The 20,899-nt window shown below is 42.9% G+C and overlaps 2 protein-coding genes across 2 annotated transcripts in view; both read right to left on the reverse strand.

The window, feature by feature from the left end:
- P4HA3 (prolyl 4-hydroxylase subunit alpha 3) overlaps positions 1–508 on the reverse strand; it is a 50,959-nt gene extending 50,451 nt beyond the window's left edge. Inside the window, exon 1 of the mRNA XM_082343166.1 lies at positions 235–508. Within this exon, the coding sequence (XP_082199292.1) occupies positions 235–434 (200 nt within the window). The 5' untranslated portion in view covers positions 435–508. The remainder of the gene's footprint in view (positions 1–234) is intronic.
- Positions 509–4,485: 3,977 nt separating this feature from the next.
- PGM2L1 (phosphoglucomutase 2 like 1) overlaps positions 4,486–20,899 on the reverse strand; it is a 90,900-nt gene continuing 74,486 nt past the window's right edge. The window contains exon 15 of the transcript XR_014231751.1: positions 4,486–20,155. The gene's annotated coding sequence lies outside the window, so the exon portion shown is untranslated. The remainder of the gene's footprint in view (positions 20,156–20,899) is intronic.

Raw genomic sequence — 20,899 nt, forward strand, 5'->3', positions numbered from 1 at the left:
GTGACACGGTGTCTTGAGGTCCCACACAGGATGACGGTGTATCTGGGGAGTCACACTGGGCCATGGTTTCGCAGTCTCACGGTGAGACACCGCGTGTGAGGCCCCGGCAGGGTGACGATGAACCTAAGAGTTACCCCTCCCCCCCCGCCGCCCCCACCACCACCGTGGCACAGTGTCTTGGCCTCGTCCTCTGACTCGGTCTCCCCTACTCAGACCCCACCCTCGTGCCCTCACCTGGTCAGATCCCGCAGCCGCGCCTCCTCCCCGCGTAGGTAGCGCCGCAGCAGTCCCAGCAGCCGGCGCTCGGGCGCCAGGGCGCGCGCCACACTGGTCAGCGCCGAGAACGTGTCCCCGCGCGCCGCGACCCCGGCCGGGTCCCCTGCCTGGAGCGTCAGCACCGCCAAGAGCGCTGCCAGCCGCGCAGCGGGGCCCATCGCCGGCGCCGGCGCGCGTCCTCTCAGCCCTTCCAGCCCGGCCCTGCGCCCGACGCTCCGCTCCGGCCCGCCCCCGGCTCCTCCTCGCCCTGACCCCTCCCCTCGCTCTCCACCTCCCACCTTCTTGCCCCCTAGCTCCCCAGGCCGCGTGTGGACTGCCTGCAACCTCAGTGCCCGCCCACCCTCCACTAAATCACAGCCCTGGGAAAACATTTCCACGGTGTATATTTCACACCTGGGGAAATTGAGGCAGCGGGTGTGGTGAGGCATGAATTCACCAGTCTATGGCTGCATAACGCCATCCAAAAATATTCACCCCTCTGGATCAAGGGGTGGAAATGCAGAAACATCACTGGATTCTGATGGAGAAATCGGGAGAGTAAATGTCATGGTATGGTGACAGCGGTGCGGGTAAAGAGCTGTGACAGACCAGAGGGGAAGAAAACACTTCACACAGGACTTGACGTCTGAACCATCTTGAAGGATGAGTAGAATTTTGACCGGAGGTAAAGAGGGTGAAGGCCATTAGGGTCAGCGCATGATAAATCTAGGACCTATACAACCAAAAACTCTGGGGTCCTGGGTCACTCCTCTACACGACATACCCATGATCACTGAAGCAAACAAAAATATTATTATTATATCCTACTACTTATTCTTTCCCCCTCTTTCCCAGGCAGTGTTATTCACTCATTCATTCATTTAACAAATACTTAGCACCTGTTCTACTGTGCTGAGGACAAAGAGAAATAGCAGATCCAACCCTGGACTCACAAGGGGAGAGGGAGATGTAAACAACCACAAAGTGCTGTCAGGGTAACCGAGGGTTGTGCAGTGAGCAAGGGCAACCCTGAGGAGGCAGCCCATCCCCATGCATAGACGGTGGAGAGGGCTTCACAGAGGGGGCAACGTGTGCAGGTCCAAAAGGATGAAAAGGAATTGTCTGGAAGATGTCGGGCAAGGGAGGGATGGGCTTTGCTGGAGAAGGTACTATGTATGCCAAGGTTCGGAGATGGAAAATAGTTTGAGTTGCAGAAATGATGAAAAGTTCCTTGTGGTTGGGCCTGTCAGATTGTGAAGTGTTTTTGCATGTCATACTAAGAAATTTAGCCTGTTATGAAAATCCAATGGAGGTTTTTTTTTAATTGAAAAAAAATTTATTTATTTGGCTGCATCGGGTCTCAGTTGCGGCACGCGGGATCTTCGTTGAGGCATGCAGATCTTTCGTTGCGGCACGCAGGCTTCTCTCTAGTTGTGGCGTGTGGGTTTTTCTCTCTCTAGTTGTGGCACACGCAGGCTCCAGGGCATGTGGGCTCTGTAGTTGTGGTGCCTGAGGTCGAGAGCACGTGGGCTCTGTAGTTTGCAGCACGCAGGCTCTGTAATTGAGGCACACGAGCTCAGTAGTTGTGGCACACAGGCTTAGTTGCCAGGGATCGAGCCCATGTCCCCTGCATTGGAAGGTGGATTCTTTACCACTGGACCACCAGGGAAGTCCCCCAATGGTAGTTCTTAAGGTGGCATTAATAGCCATCCAGTGACTGAGCAAAGTGAGGGAATAAAGGCCCAGCCATTTAGGCCCAACATGAGACAGCTCTGACAGGCAATACTAGCTCTAGCCCTCCTGCCACATTAATCAACGCTTTGTCAAGCTTCTTTGACCTCTTCCTCTGCCCTTTCCTGCTTCCTGTCCCTTTCACAGATGTTGATCCCTAACAGATATCTTGCACTTCAAACTTCATCTCAGCATCTGCTTCTGGAGAACCCAATCTGTAACACCAATGCAATCAACATACACAGCTGGTAAGTGTAGAGCAGGAACCTGAACCCAGGTGGTGTGGATCCAGGTGCCATATTCTTAATTGCTACCAGAGGCAGCTTTACCATGAAACCTTTGAAGCTTAAGCTTCAAGGCCCCTAACTTGCACAAACCCTTTCCAATGCCCTCAGGATTGAGGGGTGGCAGAACCTAACAATATGTTCACATTGTTATATGTATTTGTAAAATTTGCAAAATAAAGCTATTTTAACGACAATTTTCTCTTTCCATTCTGACTTCCTCTCCATTACACTTCCCCTTATGGTGGGCATGTTGGAATGGCCAAGGGTCTGTATTTGCAACTGAGTAGTCATCTTAGCCTGCTTTCTGCCCATAGAAGGTTGAGGGTTGTAGTATGAAGAATAATGGCCCCCCAAAGATGCCCATGTCCTAATTCCCACAACCTGTGACTATGTTGCCTCACATAGCAAAGGGAACTTTGCAGGTGTGATTAAGGATCCTGAGATGCCCCATTTATTTACTTATTCATTTATTTTATATCCGTATGGGCTCATGAATTTTACTGAATGAATTATAATTCATTACTTTGCTTATTTTGAATCTCATATTGCCCTAGATTTGGTCAATGGTAGCCTCTTCAATCTGGCTCCTGTGCCCTTTTGATATGTCCCCTTCATTCCTTAAGCACTTCCATAATTTGTTACTTCCAAGGTATTCCAAATCGCCATGCACTTTCCCTGCTCCTGTCCTGGAATCAAGCATTTCCCCCATGAGCCCTGGTTCCTTGTATTCAGAAACTAAGATCTGGGTGCTAAGTATGCTCATTGCAACTGTAGTGTCTCTGCTCTCAGGTCCTTTCAGCAGACAGAACTACGTAATTATATATAACTCTGTTAAACTTTTCTTAAGTATTTTTTCTTTTAAAAACTGAGATATAATTTACAAACTATAAAATCCACATTTTTAAAGTGTACGATTCATTCATTTTTACTATATTCACAGGTTGTGCAACCATCACCACTAATATTTTCTTGCCCCCCCCGAAAAAAAAACCTATGCCCATTAGCTGCCACTCTCCATCCCCTTCCCATGTGACGACCACCAATCTACTTTCCATCTATATGGATTTACCTATTATGGGCAATTCATATAAATGGTTTCACTTTTGATGCTATAATAAATGGAATTTTCTTAATGTCATTTTTAGATTGTTCATTGTTAGTATATAGAAATTCAGTTGATTTTTTTATATTGATCTTGTGTCCTGTAACCTTACTGAAATTGCTTATTATGTCTAATCGTGTTTTTTGTTTATTCCTTATAATGTTATATATAGAAGATTAAAACATTGGAAAATGGAGAGAGTTTACTTCCTCCATTTGAATCTGGATGTTTTTTCTTTCTTTTTTTTTTTTCCTAATTTACTTTGCTAGAACTTCCAGTGTAATACTGAAGTGACAAGAGAGGATATCATTGTCTTGTTCCAGATCCTGGGTGGAAAGCTTTCAGTCTTTCACCATTAAGTATGATGTTAGCTGTGTGTTTGTCAATGCTTTAACTAGGTTGAGGAAGATCTCTTCTGCTCCTAATTTTTTAAGTGTTTTTATCTGTCAAGTACATTTTCTGCATCTATTGAGATGATCATGTGGTTTTTATCCTTTATTGTCTTAATATTATGTTATAATGATTGATTTTTAATATTTATTTATTTATTTATTTGGTTGCGTTGGGTCTTAGTTGCGTCAGGTGGGCTCCTTAGTTGCGGCAGCCAGGCTCCTTAGTTGTGGCAAGTGAACTCTTAGTTGCAGCATGCATGTGGGATCTAGTTCCTGGATCAGGGATCGAACCCAGGCCCCCTGCATTGGGAGTGTGGAGTCTTAACCACTGCGCCGCCAGGGAAGTCCCATAATGATTGATTTTTCTTTGTTAAACCAACCTTGCATTCTGGGTTAAATCTTGTTCATATGTTGCTGGGTTCAGCTTGCTGTTTGTGCTTCACTGAACTTCTTGGTTTATGTCTTTTCAAATCTGGGAAATATTCATATATTATTTCTTCAAATATTTCTTTTTGAAAATCTTCTGGAATTCTGATGACATAAATTAGGTACTGGCTCACAGATCATTAAGGCTCTGTTCACTTTTTTTGTTGTTGTTATTTTTTTATTTTTTATTTTTTATTTATGGCTGTGTTGGGTCTTTGTTGCTGCTCACAGACCTTCTCTAGTTGCAGAGAGCAGGGGCTACTCTTCATTGCAGTGCAAGGGCTTCTCATTGCAGTGCAAGGGCTTCTCATTGCAGTGGCCTCCCCTGTTGCAGAGCACGGGCTCCAGGTGTGCAGGCTTCAGTAGTTGTGGCACGTGGGCTTAGCTGCCCCGCAGCATGTGGGATCTTCCCGGGCCAGGGATCGAACCCATGTCCCCTGCATTGGCAGGCGGATTCCCAACCACTGCGCCACCAGGGAAGTCCCTGTTGTTGTTATTTTTATTTTTATTTTATTTTTGAATTTTTTTTAACATCTTTATTGGAGTATACTTGCTTTACAATGGTGTGTTAGTTTCTGCTTTATAACAAAGTGAATCAGCTATACATATACATATATCCCCATATCTCCTGCCTCTTGTGTCTCACTCCCATCCTCCCTATCCCACCTCTCTAGGTGGTCACAAAGCACCGAGCTGATCTCCCTGTGCTATGCAGCTGCTTCCCACTAGCTATCTATTTTACATTTGGTAGTGTATATATGTCCATGCCACTCTCTCACTTTATCCCAGCTTCCCCTTCCCCTTCCCTGTGTCCTCAAGTCCATTCTCTATGTCTGTGTCTTTATTCCTGTTCTGCCCCTAGGTTCTTCAGAAACATTTTTTTTTTGTGAGATTCCATATATATGTGTTAGCATACAGTATTTGTTTTTCTCTTTCTGATTTAACTTCACTCTGTATGACAGACTCTAGGTCCATCCACCTCACTACAAATAACTCCATTTCGTTTCTTTTTATGGCTGAGTAATATTCCATTGTATATATGTGCCACATCTTCTTTATCCACTCATCTGTCGATGGACACTTAGGTTGCTTCCATGTCCTGGCTATTGTAAATAGAGCTGCAATGAACATTGTGGTACATGACTCTTTTTGAATTATGGTTTTCTCAGGGTATACGCCCAGTAGTGGGATTGCTGGGTCATACGGTAGTTCTAGTTTTAGTTTTTTAAGGAACCTCCATACTGTTCTTCATAGTGGCTGTATCAATTTACACTCCCACCAACAGTGCAAGAGGGTTCCCTTTTCTCCACACCCTCTCCAGCATTTATTGTTTGTAGATTTTTTGATGATGGCCATTCTGACAGGTGTGAGGTGATACCTCATTGTAGTTTTGATTTGCATTTCTCTAATGATTAGTGATGTTGAGCATCCTTTCATGTGTTTGTTGGCAATCTGTATATCTTCTTTGGAGAAATGTCTATTTACGTCTTCTGCCCATTTTTGGATTGGGTTGTTTGTTTTTTTGATATTGAGCTGCATGAGCTGCTTGTAAATTTTGGAGATTAATTTGTCAGTTGCTTCATTTGCAAATATTTTGTCCCATTTTGAGGGTTGTCTTTTCATCTTGTTTATGTTTTCCTTTGCTGTGCAAAAGGTTTTAAGTTTCATTAGGTCCCATGTGTTTATTTTTGTTTTTATTTCCATTTCTCTAGGAGGTGGGTCAAAAAGGGTCTTGCTGTGATTTATGTCATACAGTGTTCTGCCTATGTTTTCCTCTAAGAGTTTGATAGTGTCTGGTCTTACATTTAGGTCTTTAATCCATTTTGAGTTTATTTTTGTGTGTGGTGTTAGGGAGTGTTCTAATTTCATTCTTTTCCATGTAGCTGTCCAGTTTTCCCAGCACCACTTATTGAAGAGGCTGTCTTTTCTCCACTGTGTATTCTTGCCTCCTTTACCAAAAATAAGGTGACCATATGTGTGTGGGTTTATCTCTGGACTTTCTATCCTGTTCCATTGATCTATATTTCTGTTTTTGTGCCAGTACCATACTGTCTTGATGACTGTAGCTTTGTAGTATAGTCTGGGAGCCTGATTCCTCCAGCTCTGTTTTTGTTTCTCAAGATTGCTTTGTCTGTGCAGGGTCTTTTGTGTTTCCATACAAATTGTGAAATTTTTTGTTCTAGTTCTGTGGAAAATGCCATTGGTAGTGTGATAGGGATTGCATTGAATCTGTAGATTTCTTTGAGTAGTACAGTCATTTTCACAATGTTGATTCTTCCAATCCAAGAACATGGTATATCTCTCCATCTGTTGGTATCATCTTTAATTTCTTTCATCAGTGTCTTAGAGTTTTCTGCATAGAGGTCTTTTGTCTCCTTAGGTAGGTTTATTCCTAGGTATTTTATTCTTTTTGTTGCAATGGTAAACGGGAGTGTTTCCTTAATTTCTCTTTCAGATTTTTCATCATTAGTGTATAGGAATGCAAGAGAGTTCTGTGCATTAATTTTGTATCCTGCTACTTTACCAGATTTGTTGATTAGCTCTAGTAGTTTTCTGGTAGCATCTTTAGGATTCTCTATGTATAGTATCATGTCATCTGCAAACAGTGACAGCTTTACTTCTTCTTTTCTGATCTGGATTCCTTTTATTTCTTTTTCTTCTCTGATTGCTGTGGCTAAAACTTCCAAAACTATGTTGAATAATAGTGGTGAGAGTGGACAACCTTGTCTCATTCCTGATCTTAGAGGAAATGGTTTCAGTTGTTCACCACTGAGAACGATATTGGCTGTGGGCAACTGTTTTTTTAAATCATTTTTTCTCTCTGTTGTTCAGATCAGATAATTTTAATGAATTTACCTTCAAGTTCACTGACTTTTCCTCTGTCATGTCTATTCTACTATTGAGTTCATCAGTGAGTTTTTTAGTTTGGTTATTATACTTTCATTAGATTCCTCTTTATATCTCTTCTTTCTTGATACTTTCTACCTTTCCATTCACTTCAAGAGTATTCACCCTTACTTCCTGGAGCATTTTATAACAATCTTCAACAATTTCAACATTTGTGTCATCTTTTCCTTGACATTTGTTGGTTGTCTTTTCTCATACTAATTAAGATTTTCCTGATTCTTTGTATGCTGAGTATCATTGGATTAAATACTGGACTTTTTTTTTTTTTTCTTTAGCATAGAAAAATATCTTTATGATCTCTGGGTAGGTAAAGGCAAAAGTATAGATCTCAGGGTGGGTATCTTAATAAGCCAGATACCCATATCACTAACCATCAAAAAAACTTTCTCTATTTGATTATATTAATAAAAGTTGAGGACATCATTAAGCAAGTGAAAAATGCACCCTGGAACATACAAGAAGATGTTTGCAATAAATATAACCGAAATGCACCCATATTCAGAATACATACAAAGTTATTCAAATTAATAGAAAAAAGACAGAGAACTCAATAGAAAAATTGGCAAGAGGCTTGACCAGGCATTTCACAAAATAGATTATTCAAATAGTCAACCAAAAAGTGAAACGGTGCTAATCCTCACCAGCAATCTGGGAAATACAAATTAAATTCCAGGGGCTTCCCTGGTGGCGCAGTGGTTGAGAATCTGCCTGCCAATGCAGGGGACACGGGTTCGAGCCCTGGTCTGGGAAGATCCCACATGCCGCGGAGCAACTGGGCCTGTGAGCCACAACTACTGAGCCTACGCGTCTAGAGCCTGTGCTCTGCAACAAGAGAGGCCGCGGTAATGAGAGGCCCGCGCACCACGATGAAGAGTGGCCCCCGCTCGCCGCACCTAGAGAAAGCCCTCGCACAGAAATGAAGACCCAACACAGCCAAAAATAAATAAATAAATAAATAAATAAAATTTCAGTGAGAACTCATTATACTTCTATCAGAATGACCAACATTAGAAAGGCTTTATGAGAGTAAATATTGATGGAGATGTGAAACAATGAGAACTTTCACACACTCGTGGTGGTAATAATACTGGACATTTTGAATGTTATGTTTTAAATGTCTAGATCTTGTTTAAATCTTATGGATAACAGCAATATTTTTCGTTTTAGCATACAGTTCATCCAGTTTGAGTCAGAAGTACTGACCTGCCTCTGTGGTTGTGGTTCCAATGTCGGTTCAGTTTTCAAAGCTTTTGCAATGCTATTCAGATCTGTCCTAGTTGTATGCCACCCAATGGCCAGTCTTAGATCTGGACAGTGGTCTATTCTATACCTCAGTACTCAGGTGTATGGTATGCTATTTAGCATCAGATCCATGCCTGCACAGTTCAGGGGTGAGGTCAGAAATTATGGGGCTGCTCTCCTGAACTCCTCCCTCTCTGTGATTTCTCTGATACTTTCCAGTCTTCTGAACCCCCCACTTTTCAGTCCTTTGGCCAAAAACCTGGGGATTCACTTACTCTTTTCTGCTGTGTCCTTTTCATGATTGCATGTATCTAGGGCCAGGTGGCAGGAGGATAGAGGTAGAAAAAATAATCAGTGGGGGTTTGCCCTACACTACTGGGATTGTTGAAAGCAAAAATTACAGCATTATTTGATATGGTTTCGGTGTACATAGATGTAATACATAAGATAAACTGAAGTTTTAGGTGGCCATAGGCCCTCACTGCCACCACTGCCATTGTGGCCACCACTGCGGGATTGCCTGGAGGGAGAGTGCAGGAGGACAGAGAACAAAAGACAAAAAAGGTTGGATGTTACCCCCCCACCCCCAAACCTCAATGTGAGAGTCCTCTTTCCCTCTTCTTGAGCCAGAGTTAGAGGGCTTCCCCTGCAGCTGTCTCAGTACTCAACCTGGGGCCCACTTACAGGTTTAAGGTTACTGAGGATCAAAAAGAGGAAACTCACTGCCAGTTCAGTGGTGCTTCAAATTCTGGTCTTTCCCCTCAATCTAACTGCTATCATTTACTTTGCAGAGTCCTCAAATGCCCATTCCATGGATTCTGTCCAGGTTTTATAGATGCATTCAGGGGGCAAGACATCATCCCACAACCAGAATTTCCTACATTTTTATATTTTGTTTTAATTCTGCATCAGAGAGGAATTTTTGAAGTCACTCTAAGTAACAACAGAGTTCCAAGTTCAGCTAAAACCAAACTAAATTTTAACAAAATTATGCTACAAGTACAAATAATTGTGTGACAATAGAATAGATATTTTCCAAGAAAGCTAAGTTTGTGAGGCTCAACTTATGTTGCTGTTTGGTACTCAGCAAGGTTTTTTTGTTTGTTTAATTTTTGACCTGTGTTATTAGACAATTTCTATTTCTGAATGTTAAAAACTAAAAAATGCATGTTAGCTTTGAAGAAACGTTACTATTAGGTTTTTTAGTGCAAAAATAGAAAATTGAAGTAGAAATAAAAGGGTCAAGGAAAAGATCACGATTTTCAAATAAATATCAAGGCAGAGGAGAGAAAGGCTTTTCCATAAATAATCAACAGCAGCAGCTTCATGTCAGGCCCCTCTTCCCCGCTCACTCCACACCAGCCACACTGGCCTTTGGCCTTTTCATTTCCTGCTCCTGCCAAGCTCTTTCCTGATTCATGAGTAATTTCTGACTCACCCCTACTCACCCTTTGAGTAATTTCCTCAAGGATCTTTTATTTGTCTGCAGATTAGGTTCAAATCCCCATAATATTCAAAACACCCCCTATATTTTCCCTTGGTAGGATTTATTACAATTATAATTCCTTATTTCTATAATTCATGTCAATCTGCTCTACCAGATCATAAGTTTCATATAGGCTGGACTGAGCTTAGCAGAGTGCCAGGCAATAGTAGGTACTCATTTAAAGAGAATAAATAGAGCAAAAGGAGCATTCAAAATAATCCCACTCATCAATGTCTTTATTGAGGGTCCTCTATGTGCCAGTCCTCTGCCAAGTCTTTTCTAATATTTATCGCCTTTATTCTCACAATAAGCCTATAACGTATGTATTGTTTTTTTGCATTTTATGGTTGGGAAAACCATAGCTCATTGAAGTTAGTGATTCAACAGCAAGATGGGAAAGCCTGAAATTGAACCCAGCTCTCGGCTGAGTACTCTTTCCACTGCATCATTACTTGGTGTTGCTCATTACCAGCTCCTGGCTCAGCCTCCTTCCGATATCCAAGAAGAATTTCTGGGATACTCACTTCTCACTTCTCAGTTTTCTTCTCCTCTGTACTATGAAAGGATTAAACAAATGGATCGATGTTTCTAAAAGTGTGGTCCACAGTACACCTGCATCAGAATCATAGGGGGAAGAGTGGATGTGCTTATGAAAACTTCAGTGTCCATAGCCCTACCAGACTCACTGAATCAAAATGTAGGGGACGAGGAGGCAAAATCCAGGAATCTGCATTTTTAACAGGCTCTTGAGGAGATGCTTATGCACATTTAATTTAATTTGGTGATTTCCAAAGTTCCCTCCAGCTTTGACAGTGTTTTCTTCTAAGACATTAAATTTGGAGGGCATGCCTTTGTATCTCTATCATCTTTTACAGAGCTGTGAACTCAATATATACTATTTTCAGTGAATGAATACATTTGAATTTGGAAGACAGATTCTTAGGTATTTACCAGCTGTGATTCCTTGGGAAAATTACTTCACCTCTTGACCCTTAGAGTTATCATCTTCTAAGATGGAATTAATAATAACAACCCCTATCCTGGCTTCCAACAGTTGGTGTGGAAGATAAATTAAATCATGTTTTTGAAAGCTCTTGTGATTCCAAGTTGAGGAACCACTACAGGTATAAAATGGACACCAACAGGTGTTACTTCAGTCCTCAAACTCACAGATGGCTCAGTTACAGCTCTTTCAAATGGACAGAATAGGTAGTTTATTAAAACACAAAACAGCAACCACCAGCTCTGAAAATCATATTTCCTTGGAAAGACTCTACTTGCTTTTTTTTAGAAACCTGAGGCATTCCTATCGCGCCCCCTGGTGGAACTTAGAAGCCAACTCAAATCCACCATTCTTGTCAAACACTTGCTGTTTACTTAGCAACAAGATTAATTTATCAATGTATATATCTGTTCTCCACCTAGACTAGGAGCTTTTTGTGGAGCTTCTCTTTGTCCCCAGAGCCTACCACTCATCCATTCATTCATTCATTCATTCAACCATTACTGAGCATCCATGGTGCCAGGTGCTGTTCGTGGCACCCAGGGGTATAGCAGAGAAGCCAGATGGCATCCCTGCCCTCAGAGTTCTTATAGTCAAGTATTAGAGGCAGACAAGTAAACAGCCAAGAACAATGGTGACATATGCCATGTAGGAAGAGGTGCAGGGAACTATGGAAGCCATTTTCTTTGGTCAAAATCCAATGAACAGTTTTGAGAAAAAGCACAGCACATGGAGGGATGGATGGCAAAAATGAGGCATGAAGTAAAAGCAGGAGCCAGATGATGAAGGGCCTACTCTATTAATAAGTTTGCTTTTACCCTAAGGTCAATGGGAGGCAACTGAACAGTTTTAAGTAGAGGAAAGATGTGACTGGATTTTTGTTTTTTAAAGATCATTCTGACTATAGTGGGTAGCAGTGACTGGAGGAGGCAAGACCAGAGGTAGAAAGGCCGGTTAGGAAGCTGCTGCATAATCCAGGTGAGAAATGAATGTTTAGTTAGGAGCGGCACACAGGAAGCTTCAAATGTATTGGTAAAATTCCATTTCTTTCTCTGAGTAGTAGGTACAAAAGTGTTTTATTCTTTATATCTTACATTTACATTATACAAATTCTTCAGTATATGAAGCCGTTCATTTAAAAACATATAAAACTGACAAAAAAACCCATATGTATGTATGTATATATGTACACATACATAAATTTTTAAATATGGAAGGGAAGGATACACACAAAATTCATGAAGAGGGTGGCCTCTGAGGAAGTAGAGTAGACTGTAAAGATAGCCATGATCCTCTTTCCTCCCTGTATCCACACCCTTTGTGGTGTGACTTCGCATCTCCCTCCATTAAGAAGTGGAGTCGGGACTTCCCTGGTGGTCCAGTGGCTAAGAGTCCACGCTCCCAATGCAGGGGACCTGGGTTCGATCCCTGGTAGGGGAACTAGATCCCACATGCCTGACACAACTAAGAAGCCCACAAGCTGCAACTAAACATGCCTCAACGAAGATCCCTTGTGCCACAACTGAGACCCGGCACAGCAAAAATAAATAAATAAATAATTTTTTTAAAAAAAGTGGGACTTCCCTGGTGGCACAGTGGTTAAGAATCTGCCTGCCAATGCAGGGAACATGGGTTCGAGCCCTGGTCCGGGAAGATCCCACCTGCCACGGAGCAACTAAGCCCGTGCGCCACAACTACTGAGCTTGTGCTCTAGAGCCCGTGAGCCACAACTACTGAAGCCCACATGCCCGTGCTCTGCAACAAGAGAAGCAACCACAATGAGAAGCCCCCGCACCACAATGAAGAGTAGCCCCTGCTCCCCCCAACTAGAGAAAGCCCGCACGCAGCAGCAAAGACCCAAAACAGCCACAAAAAAAAAAAAAAGAAAAAAAAGTGGAGTCAATTTCCCCTCCCCTTGAACCTGGGAAGTCCTTATTCCTTTCTTTAGCCAATAACATGCAACAAAAGGGACAGTGTGCCAGTTTTGAGCACAAGGACACTTGCATGCTTTGGCCCTCTCTTTGGGAACCCTGCATGGGCACCCATGTGAGCAAGCCTGGGCTCGCCTGAGGGAACATGAGAGCTACGTGAGGCAGAGCTCGGCCGACCCAGCCAAGGCCGTCCTGAACTAGCCAGCACCCAGGCGACTTGGCAGCTGACCTCCACCTATACGTGAACCCAGCTAAGACCAGAAGAACCAGCCTGCTGACCTCAGTCCAAATTGCCAAACTGCAGAACTGTGAGATATATAAATACTTGTTGTTTTAAGCCACTAAGTTGTGTGTAGTTTGTTTTGCAGTAAAAGTTGACTGTTACAGAAATTGGTGTCTGAAATGCTACCTTTAACAAAAACCCCCAAAATCACGGCATTGGCTTTGGGATCAGGGATGGGTGGAGATTGGAAAAATGGCAAGCAAACAGTGAAGTCTCAGAAAATGGTGAGGAAATTGTGACCGGAGGCTGGAAAAATGGTAATCTGTGTCTTACAGTGGCAAAACAATTGGCAAAACTGTTGCCTATGGTAACTTGGAAGGTGGAGGAAAAATACTCAAAAATTTTTGGTTTGACTAAGGAGATTTCTAAGCAGAATGTTGAAAGTGTCAGTTGGGTTCTCCCAGCTGGGTATGATAACCTTATAACAGGAAGAGAGGTATGAGCTAAAGAAAGGACTGGCCTGCTTGAAACATGAATTTAGAGAGAATAGAGAGGGGTAGGACTTACTATGTTAAAAAATAAAACTTTCTTCATCTTGAGGCTCTCTAGTCAGCAAAGAATTTTTACAAGGAAATATAGCCTGGAGATGTGAATCACATCAAAGGTGTGGCTGTAATACACTTTATAAAGACCTTTGAGAGAATTAAAGTGATGTCTAGTAGACTCCTAGACAAAAAGACTTCTTGGAATCTTAAGAGCAATATCCACAGAGATCTAATTCCAAAATAGCACTGATAAAATTGAGAGAGATGTCTCAAAAACGATTGTGTGTGTGTGTCATTTGGAGTATGGAGTAGACTATAATCAGATACATAGAAAACCCACAAAATTTTTAAATGAGTTGCACATGTTAAAGTGCCACCAGCCACAAGTAAAAGGGACTGAAACAATTCAAATTGCCACTCAGCTGCCAATATGAGTCACTTTGTCAGAAGTAGCCAAGGAAGGTGATGGACAAAGGATAGTTCAGAGAGCAGAGCAAAGAAGCAGAGATCAATAGACTAGGGAACTACTCCCAGGGAGTAGAATTTAGGCCTGAGCAAGGAATATTCCCTCTCCCAGGATAGGGGACCTGACAACCTTCATCTACCTGGAGTCCAAGATTGCTCTGTTTAAGGATGTCTATGTACCTTTCATGCTTCTCCTTCTTGAATGGAAATGTCTCTTGATGTTATCCTGTCTGCCTCATTGCATACTACGTGTATGGGAGGCAAATAACTTATCTTTTAAATTCATAGGTATCAAGGTCAGAAAGAACAACATTCATCAAGTCATTTACAAACCTGATATAGATGATAAGATCCTAGACTTTGAGCCTGATGACATAATTGCAGGAGACTTTTGGGGGTTCTGGAATGGAGGTAAGCATATTTTGCCTGTGGGAGGAATGTGAATAATTATAGTCAGAGAGTATATACTGTGGTAGATTATAAAAACGGTCACAATCCTTCAATCCTCCCTGAATCCATACTCTTTGAGTTGTGACACTGCAGTTCCTCTCATCAAAAGATGGAGACTATTTCTCCATCCCTTAAATCTGAAGTGGCCTTGTGACATTTTTGGCCAATGGAATGAAGCAGAGGCATGCTTAAGTCTCAAGATGCCTCAAAAGCATGTTTCAGTTCTTTTTCTTGAAATCCTGTCCTGCCGCCCATGTGAACAGACCTGACCTAGCCTGCTGGAAGACAAGAGACCACATGGAACAGAGACGAGCCATCCCCGCAGAGGCCATCCAGCTCCCAGACAACTTGGCAACTGACTTCAACCCATGAAATGAACCTAGCCAAGACCAAAAGAACAACTCAGCTGAGCTCAGCACAAATTCTTGATTTGCAGAATTGTGAGCTATATAAATACTGGTTTTAAACCACCAAGTCCTTTGGGGGTGTAGTTTATTATTTAGCAAAAACTAACCAATTGAAAGACATCTAACCAATATAGGAGTCAAGGCAGGGAATTGGATTGGGTAGGGGTTTTATAGGAAAGGAAAATATATGAGACAAATGAGAAAGAGTATTGACATTTATTGTTCTAGGTGGTGGGTACATGGGTGTTTGCTGTTATCTTTCTAATTTTATTTATTTTAAAGTCTTTATCATGCAAAATTAGATTAAATTGTAACTTTAAATTTAATATAAAAAGAGTAAATGTGGAAGTTCCAAAAGGCAAAGACTCTCCTCTCCATACTGTCATTAGGTGATCATATTCATGTCCATGGCTTTAAATATGTTGATAATTTCTAAATTTAGATCTCTAGCTTAGACCTCTCTTCTGAGCTCCAGACTCATATTTCCAATTGCCAATTTGTCATCTACACTTGGATGTCTCTCAGGTGTCTCAAACATAGCATGTTCAAAATTGGTCATTTCATCTTTCTGTCTGTGATAGCCAGTCTCCAAGATGGCCCTCATGATCCCCACCTCCTGCATAGTCCCTCGCACACTGTATCAGGATTGATCTGTATGACCACAGAATTTTGCAGAAATGACAGTGTGTGACTTCCGAGGCTAAGTCATAAAAGACACTGTGGCTTGTGCCTTGCTCTCTCTTTGGATCACTCACTCTGGAGGAAGCCAGCTGCTTTGTTGTGAGGACCCTCAAGCAACCCTATGGAGAGGCCCATGTGGTGAGGAGCTGGGGCTTCTTGCCATGTGAGTGAACTATCTGGAAAGCTGATCCTCCAGCCCCAGCTGATCCTAAACCTTCGCATGACTGCAACCGCAGCTGACATCTTAACTGCAATCTCATTGAGACACGGAGCCAGAAGCACCAGTTAAGCAGCACCCATACTCCTATTCCACAGGACTGGTCAGGGCTTCCGAGCTCACACATGTGCCTCTCCATAGGGCTGCTCATGACATGGCAGCTGGCTTCACCCAGAGCAAATGATCCGAGAAAGAGTACCAAGATGGAAGATAAAGAGTCTTTTATATCCTAATCTTGGAAGTAGGATGCCATTACTTCTGCCTGGCAGGGATTATTGGGGGCCCTCTTGGAGGCTGGCTTTCATATTGCTCAAGGTCTCATAGCTAGTAACTGATAGAAAGGGGGTTTTTGAAACTGGGTGCTCTGAAATTAGAACCTGTGTTCTTAACTACTACAAGGTAAAGAAGAAAAAGGGGGGGTTTTATAGATACTGTACAACAAAACTCCACAATAACTGAATTCAGTTGACAACTACAGCTGGATCTCAAATCCTGGCTGGGCTAAAGTTATTGGAAGTGAAGGCGAGGCTCAGTGGGTAAACGACAAGACAACCCCAACTCTGGAAACTGGAAAGTAGAGAATGGGGTCCCAGGGTTCCCAGTTTTCTACTGAGCCTATCTCCCCACATAAGCTGACTGAATGGATGTCAACTAACCAGGCAAGTTCCAGAATCCTTGCTGCCATTCCAAAGTCCCAAACAGCCCTAGAACCAGGAATTGTTTCTAAGCCATGTCTTAGGCTGGCTTAGAAAGGCTAGATAGATCTGGATGGTACAACCAAACTTCCAGAACTCCAGGCTGGCTCCATTACTCTAGTAATCATATGACTCCATATTTTATTCAGTTTTAATTGAAAAAAAAAATCCCCACCTCCATCCTGTTACAGTAAGGGGTTTTCATGCATTAAGAAGTACGATTGGCAGCTCCAGGTACTTATTTCAGTGTGGGGTAGGGGTAGGGAGGGAGAAGAAATAATGAACGACGACGCATTGAGACAGTCCATATAGGAGAAGGAGCAAGCTTGCTGGCATCGGGGGGGTGGTGGGGTGGGTAGTCAGGTGTGAGAAAAAAAGCTTAGGCCTGGACAACTTAAGTTTGAAGTGCTGTGGGACATCCAGGTAGAGATGACTTGAAAACTGTTGTGTGGCTCTGAAGCTTGGAAAGAAGGTCTGGCCTAAAAACATAGACCTGTAGTCGTCAGCTTCAGAGTGATAGTTGGAACTTCGGGCATTTCACCCAGAAAAAGTGCGTAAAATCGGAAATGCCGTTGGCTGAGATCAAAAACCTATTATCTAGCCTCCGCAGGATGCTTCTTCCTGTGTTCTTTTTGCTGTCTGCTGTGTCTGCAAGGTCTTTTCTCTTTTCTCTACCTGACAAGCTCCTGCTCTTCCTTCAAGGCTCCACTCTAGTCCCAGCAATTCTTTAGAGCCCTTCCTGGATCCAGCACAGATGCCCCTCTATTCCTGCACCATTCTATGCTTACCTCTACTACTGCACTTCTATTGCATCATAATTGCTTTTGTCTTCTTAAAGATGTGGGTTACATCTTAGCAACTTTTTATTCACTGTCCTGCTCCTGGTAGGTTACTAAATATTTGTACAGAAGGAGAAAGGGACTACCAGTCAGGAGACCTGAGTATTAAGTCCCAGGTTTGCCCCTGAACTGCTTTGTGACTCAGGGGATCACTTCTCTTTTCTGGACCTTAGTTTACTCCTGATTACAAGGAGGGAGGACTCCTTATGGCTGAAGACTAAGATTCACTGAATGAATTTTAACCAGGTCATGGGGGAGAAAGCAGCAGATTGGGAAGAAGATGAGTTGGGTTCTGCAGAAAGCCACTCTGTGGACTCAAAGTGGATCTCCAACCTGACCCTCAGGCTTTCCTCACTGTAAAGAGAGATGCTTGCATTGAATTTGGGTTCCTTCCAGGGCAGAGGTTCTGAGTTTGTTTCACGGGACACAGATCCCTATCCACCGGGGGAAGCATGCATATGTGGGAATGCCAAACAACTGGAAAAAACGCTGATCCAGTTACTGTTTTATTTTTTTCTGCCCTTGCTCCCTGCTCACCTGAGAATAAATCTCTTCTACCCCTCCCCCAGTCCAGCTTTCCTGATTTAGCCTCAGGTTGGTTTCCACCCCACCTCTCCTGGTATTATATTAATTTTGGACCCAGCTCTTTGAAAATTGTCCATGGGGGTGATCAGGAAGGTGAGGGGGATCTAAAAAACAGGTCACACACCGGTCAGAATGGCCATCATCAAAAAATCTACAAACAATAAATGCTGGAGAGGGTGTGGAGAAAAGGGAACCCTCTTGCACTGTTGGTGGGAATGTAAATTGATACAGCCACTATGGAGAACAGTGTGGAGGTTCCTTAAAAAACTAAAACTAGAACTACCATACGACCCAGCAATCCCACTACTGGGCATATACCCTGAGAAAACCATAATTCAAAAAGAGTCATGTACCACAATGTTCATTGCAGCTCTATTTACAATAGCCAGGACATGGAAGCAACCTAAGTGTCCATCAACAGATGAATGGATAAAGAAGATGTGGCACATATATACAATGGAATATTACTCAGCCATAAAAAGAAACGAAATGGAGTTCTTTGTAGGGAGGTGGATGGACCTAGAGTCTGTTATACAGAGTGAAGTAAGTCAGAAAGAGAAAAACAAACACCGTATGCTAACACATATATATGGAATCTAAAACACAAACAAAAAAATGGTCATGAAGAACCTAGGGGCAGGACAGGAATAAAGACACAGACATAGAGAATGGACGTGAGGACATGGGAAGGGGGAAGGGGAAGCTGGGACAAAGTGAGACAGTGGCATGGACATATATACACTGCCAAATGTAAAACAGATAGCTAGTGGGAAGCAGCCGCATAGCACAGGGAGATCAGCTCGGTGCTTTGTGACCATCTAGAGGGGTGGGATAGGGAGGGTGGGAGGGAAGGAGACGCAAGAGGGAAGAGATATGGGGATATATGTATATGTATAACTGATTCACTTTGTTATAAAGCAGAAACTAACACACCATTGTAAAGCAATTATACTCCAATAAAGATGTTAAAAAAAAAAAAACAACAGGTCACACAAGGAACAGTTGCTGAATTATGCATATTTAGACTGAGGAGAAAAGTCTTTGAGTGACAAGGAAATGGATTTTTGTGTAACATTGTGTTTCCAAGTGCAGCCAAAGAGTAGAAGCTTCAGGAGGCAGATTTCAGCTGAACACAATAAAGAACTCTCTACTGGCCTTTCTTTCAAAGGGAACAACTTGTCTTGGCAAGTTGTCACTGGAGAGGTTCAAATATATATCCTCATTTGGTAGTCATATTGCAGAAAATGATGAGATTGGATAAGATGACCTTTAAGGTTCTTTCCAGTGGTGGCTTCTCTCATACGTCCCCCATCCCCACCATCCTCTCTTGGAGACTTTCTGTTTAAACCTTCCCGTGACTCTCATTACCTGCTGATTGAAGTCCAAGCTCCACAGCGCAGCACACAGGGCCCTCTCCCACCTCTCCGCTCTCATCCCTACTCCCAGTGTCGCAAGACCGAACTACTCATGGTTCTCTGCACACTAGTGCTGTCTTCTGTGCTTAAGATGTCCCCCCTCTTCCTTTGCTGAGCTTTTGCTTCTTCTCCAACACTCCCTCTGCACTGTAGCGGATGTTTGTCACCTTTTGTCTGCACAATTTCCAATTGGTCAATCAACTTCCTCTCACTATCTTGATGGAAGGGTAACTGCAGTGCCCTGTCTCCTGCTACCATTCAGAAGGAAGGTGAGGGGGTCAAATCGCTCTTTTTTTAAAATAAATTTATTTATTTATTTATTTTTGACTGGGTTGGGTCTTCGTTGCTGCATGTGGGCTTTCTGTAGTTGTGGCGAGTGGGGTTTACTCTTTGTTGTGGTGTGTGGGCTTCTCATTGTGGTGAGCACAGGCTCTGGGCATGCGGGCTTCAGTGGTTGTGGCACACGGGCTCAGTAGTTGTGGCTCGCGGGTTCTAGAGCACAGGCTCAGTAGTTGTGGCGCATGGGCTTAGTTGCTCCACGGCATGTGGGATCCTCCCGGACCAGGGCTCGAACCCGTGTCCCCTGCATTGGCAGGTGGATTCTTAACCACTGCACCACCAGGGAAGCCCAGGGGGTCAAATCTTTCCCTTATCAGGCTCTAGTTTCAGCTAGGAGGCAGGCATGTGATGAAAGTCCAGCCCACTGGGCCTTCTCTCCAGGTACTTTGAATCCAAAGACATCAGGAAAAGACAAAGGTGATCTGGTGGTGTGAGGGTGGTGGGAACAGTGTCCCAAACAGGCTGTTCCAGCAGTAACCAGGTTGCTGTGTCCTTTCTCCTACTTCTTAGCCTTCTGCAGTGCTCTTGGTTCCTACCGATTTCCAGGTCAATAAATATTTATAAAATGAATGAATGAAGCAGAGGGATAAAGGTCAAAGACTTAATTTAAGCAAACTACATGCAATACTGGACCATTTAATGATTAGAACCAGAGGTAAAGAAAGGGAAATAAACAGGAGAATGGTCACATCACTACAGGAATGAGGAAGTGCTAGTTTGGGGAAGACAGGGAGGAAGAATGGGGAATAAACATCTTTATTATAATCCCTCCTCCAAGATATCTCCATTTATATACACATGAACTCTTCTCCCTCGGGGATAACAGTTCTATTATTATTTTAGGTGGGATTAGCTTCTTGGTCCCTGTTTTAGGTGGGTCTCAGACCAATGGCCTTGCCCTTACCTTCAGAGACTGTTAAATTTAAAGAACTTGTCAAATAGCACATATCCAGTGGCAGGAGAAATCAAAGATGACTTGGAGGTTTCAAACCAGGAAGATACCGGGCCAGGAAAGCAGGAAGAAAATGCTGAGCTCGAGATCTCAGGAGGACATGGGTAGAGATGACCCAGAGGCAGCAAGGTGTTGCCTGAATGAGATGTTGATTAATGGGTTTATAAATCTCTAAAGCTGGTGGTATCACTGCTGCATATTTCTCATCATGTGCAACTCTGTGCATATGCAGAATCAGTGCAGAATTTAGTGCTTTTCTTCCGCAGGCAGAAACATGAGATGGGTTCATTCATTCAATAAACATTTACTGGGCACCTACTATGG

The sequence above is a fragment of the Balaenoptera borealis genome (assembly GCF_965194805.1).
Source record: "Balaenoptera borealis genome assembly, chromosome: 11".
NCBI lineage: Eukaryota > Metazoa > Chordata > Mammalia > Artiodactyla > Balaenopteridae > Balaenoptera > Balaenoptera borealis.